Source organism: Morone saxatilis, unplaced genomic scaffold (assembly GCF_004916995.1).
Source record: "Morone saxatilis isolate NCDOM2014 unplaced genomic scaffold, NCSU_SB_2.0 Contig7, whole genome shotgun sequence".
Lineage (NCBI taxonomy): Eukaryota > Metazoa > Chordata > Actinopteri > Moronidae > Morone > Morone saxatilis.
The window spans coordinates 21812674-21816473 of NW_023340246.1; the positions used below are offsets into that span (position 1 = coordinate 21812674).

A 3800-nucleotide genomic window follows, 5' to 3' on the forward strand; every position below is an offset into this window, starting at 1 on the left:
ACATACATTGACTGATAACATTCAAAGGTAATGAAAACCCAAGGATTCTTATATTCAGGTGATTATACACTAATGAAAACATACTAATAATATTATATTCCAATTCTGACAATAGATCCTCTTCAATGTAAAACACTGAACCTTTAATATCCACAATATTAATTAACGTTTTCATGTCTCTGTATAGGCAACCCAAAGCGCTTAGTTAAAGCTGCTCTACATCTAACGTGACTCACTCGAAGGCAATGTAGGTGAGCAGCGTGGCAGCTGAGAAGATGGCGGAGATGCCGCAGCCGATGTAGGTGATGAAGGTCAGGATCTTGTTGTTCTGCGCATCTATGTGGGGCGAAGCTCCAGAAATGTCCTGCAGACACAGACAGAGAGACAGTACAATAAAACAGATAATAATTAGTCTAATTAAAGCATTGATTATTGTCAACATATTTGCCTGCAGGGACATTGTGAGAGACTCTTGCTCTAACCTGGCTAACATTCCTTGTTGGTTAAAAAAATCCCTCACAACCAGATCGAATGAAGCATGATGAACATGGCTAGCAACTCTTGTCACAAGCTAAAACAAAGCTAACGTAGCGTCACGATACATCTTCATATTAACTGTAATCTAATCTGAATCTGATCCCACATCTCTACAGAATGCACACTTAATGGCATTCTGTAGAAGTGGGGCACTGACTTATGCAGGGGTTGGATAAAATATGTGTCTCAGTCATTCCCAATTGACAACAAACCAAAAATACAAAATGGTTCTAACAATAATCACGTTTATAGTCAATTCTGCTAAATAGCATCCAGTTAAAAATCAATGTTGATGTTCATCAAGTTGATGAAATCTGACAGTTCTGTGGGGGTAAGTCTGAATACAAGGTGTGCTGTAATTCTCATTGGTTAAAAATGTGCTTTTGGACACGCAGACACACTGACAGACAGTATTAACTGCCAGGAGGGGTTTGATCGCCAATGCACAATTAAAAACAAAAGAGACCAGAAGTCAAACAGGTTGCAGCAGACATATTATAATAACAGAAAAAATATTCCTCATCAGTGGAGCTCTGGAGACACTCAATTAAATGTGAAACCAGTGAATGAACGGGCAAAACATTAAAGCAAACCCATAAAAAACACGTAATAAATAAATCCAATATCACATGTTGCTCATGATGTTTCACAGCTGTTTGCACTGAAGACCTTATGAATTCTTCTGTGTAGCATCTTGACATCCTTAACTGGACACCACAAACACCTGACAGGCTCTGATTTAAACTTCTGACCTGTTTGTTCCCTCCAAAAAACTCTTCTCCCTTCTCTAATGAAAATGGCATCAAACTGATTACACAACCTGAGTTTTTAATAAACTTATTAATTCTGTTCCAAACATCAGGAAAACAACAACAACAGCACAGCTCCAATAGAAAATATTTCCTGGCCTCAGATCACAGTTCAGTCTTACCATGAGGATGCCAAAGTGGGTCAGGTGGTCGCAGAGGCAGATGGTTTTGTTGCTGCTGGATTCTTTGGACACTCTGCAACCCTCTCCGTTCCAACCTCCAGCACCCCCTGGTGGCAGCATAGAGGTGTTACTGCACATTACAATCACCTCTGCACAGAAACATATTTGTATTTGTATCATATTTCATGGCGGTTATTTATGTATTGTTCGAGTTGTTCATGAAATATGTCTTAAGAAGAATGGTTTGTCTTTTACTGCAAATAAAATTCAGTTTTTCAGAAGGAACTACTGAAAATAAATGTTGCTGAAGATGATGTCTACTTGGTTTGAATTTAAAAAGTGCACCAAAATTGAATTTTCACGTATTTGGAGGTCTATCTATCTATCTTTAATTATCGAACTTGAATGAGCTGCTGTTGCTTTGTACTGAGCACAATATCTGATCTTTTTTCAGATTCAGCATGACTATAAAAACTATATTTCTACAGTTTAAGTATTAAATTATGTATGAAACATTTTAAAAATGCCAAAAGAATGAGGTAACCGTTTTGGCAGAAACATCTTTCTATGCAGAATATGGGCGTACGTACGTAAACCACATTCATTTTAAATAAAATGTACACACAATTACACTTAATCAATCAGTACGGAAAAAAGATAAGAACGAATATTTTCATCTAGAAGTAATGCTCTGCAACTTTTATGGTTTTTAAATTATAGGCTACAAGGAACATATAAAATCAACTGATACTGATCTGTAACTGCATGCACATCAACCTTTCTAATACATTTTGGAGTGCCCTTATCATTATTGATGTGTCCTGGGACTCCTGTGTTCATCTGACACATTTAAAGAGCACTTACAACTTTCAACCTATGGGTCATCATTTCAGTTGTGTCCTTTTGGCAGTGAAAAGATCTCACTGAGAGATTTAATTTGATATATAATACACATATTAGCCCAACATGGCTCCAAGCCCCTGATATACTTCAGTTGTATTGCTTATTTTATTGTTTTGTTCCTCTACTAAATATTTGAATATTTGTTGAGTGTGGAGGTGGTCTACAACAACATTTTCATTGTGCCATCCTGGGCTGAATAACGAAAATAAAGCTGAACCTTGATGCAGAAATGTGACCTGAACTTCTGACAAATACCAAATCGGTCAGTCAAGATCAGCAACCCGCAGAATCCCACTGGGTGAAACACTGCAGATAAACTACTAAAGTGCAACACAAACTTAAGCAACTCAAGCACTGACAGTTAACGCCTGCACACACCAAACCGATGACCAGTGTCTGAATTGGACTAAAAAAGGTGCCAGTACCCTAATTCAGCACAACCCTAATCCGAATTTTGTCTTTTGTCGATCTTTATCCTTTTTAACAAGGACATTTTCAGTGCTGTTTTCTTGACGTTAAGCTAGCTGTGTTTACATGTAGACACAGATACGCAGGCATTTAGGAGTACTTCACCAGCATTGCTCTACGCAGGGTTTAAGAAATACTCAGGTCCAAAAACTGAACTTTCTAGAGGGGTCTACAATGGACCCATTATGGGCACAGACACATAAAAGACCAGACATTTTACATGATTAGAGATTAAAATAAGGCTGTCTTAATCATTGGTTCCCAATCTTTCAACTTTAGGAACACCTCTTGTATCATTCATGAACTGAGCTTTTTAGGCAGCTCCCTGTCTGTATTTTTTATTTTTTTTTGTAATCAGACATACTTAATTGGTTTGTTTTTTCACAAATTCTTCTTCTTTGGAAATGTGGAGGTTTATCTACATGTGGCCTGAACCGCCAACATATAAATCAAAAAGGTAAACCAAGGACACGTTCAAGCTCAGAGTTTGTCAAACTGCATCGTCACAATCCCAGCGGGTGAGCAGAGTTGATGAAAAGAGCACTTGGAACGTAAAACTTGAACAGATGGGAGGTTTTCCTGAGAACACTCAAGGTATATTGTTTCTCGGCTCCCTGTAGGTCAGAGAACCTGTGATGAACCTAAGATTTTCACAGTGAAGCGACGACAGACGTAGAAAGACTTACTGCTCATGTTGAAGTCCCAAAACATACAGACTGGATTCAGGGAGGGCTGTCGGGAGAGAACAAGAATGTAATAAGTATAAAGTTCACCAATGTAGCAGGTCAGACGCAATCTATATTCTGCTCACAGATATCACCTGATAACTGCTTTCATTAGCAAGATTTATTTGCCTTTATTTTGAAATCTACTGTGTAAATGAAGGTTTTCAATGAGTTATTCCTTGAATTCTCTTTTAAAGGCAAGACCAGTTTTTTTCTCTTGCCTGGTTAGTCAGAAA

At 37.9% G+C, this 3800-nt stretch overlaps 1 protein-coding gene across 7 annotated transcripts in view; it reads right to left on the minus strand.

The window, feature by feature from the left end:
- Nucleotides 1-3800, minus strand: part of adgrg6 (adhesion G protein-coupled receptor G6) — a 111324-nt gene that overhangs the window by 23507 nt on the left and 84017 nt on the right. For all 7 annotated transcript variants that reach the window (XM_035678379.1, XM_035678378.1, XM_035678373.1 and 4 more), the window contains 3 exons: nucleotides 3526-3571; nucleotides 1469-1575; nucleotides 237-364 (listed from right to left, as the gene is read on the minus strand). In XM_035678379.1, coding sequence (XP_035534272.1) covers nucleotides 237-364; nucleotides 1469-1575; nucleotides 3526-3571 — 281 coding nt within the window. The remainder of the gene's footprint in view (nucleotides 1-236; nucleotides 365-1468; nucleotides 1576-3525; nucleotides 3572-3800) is intronic.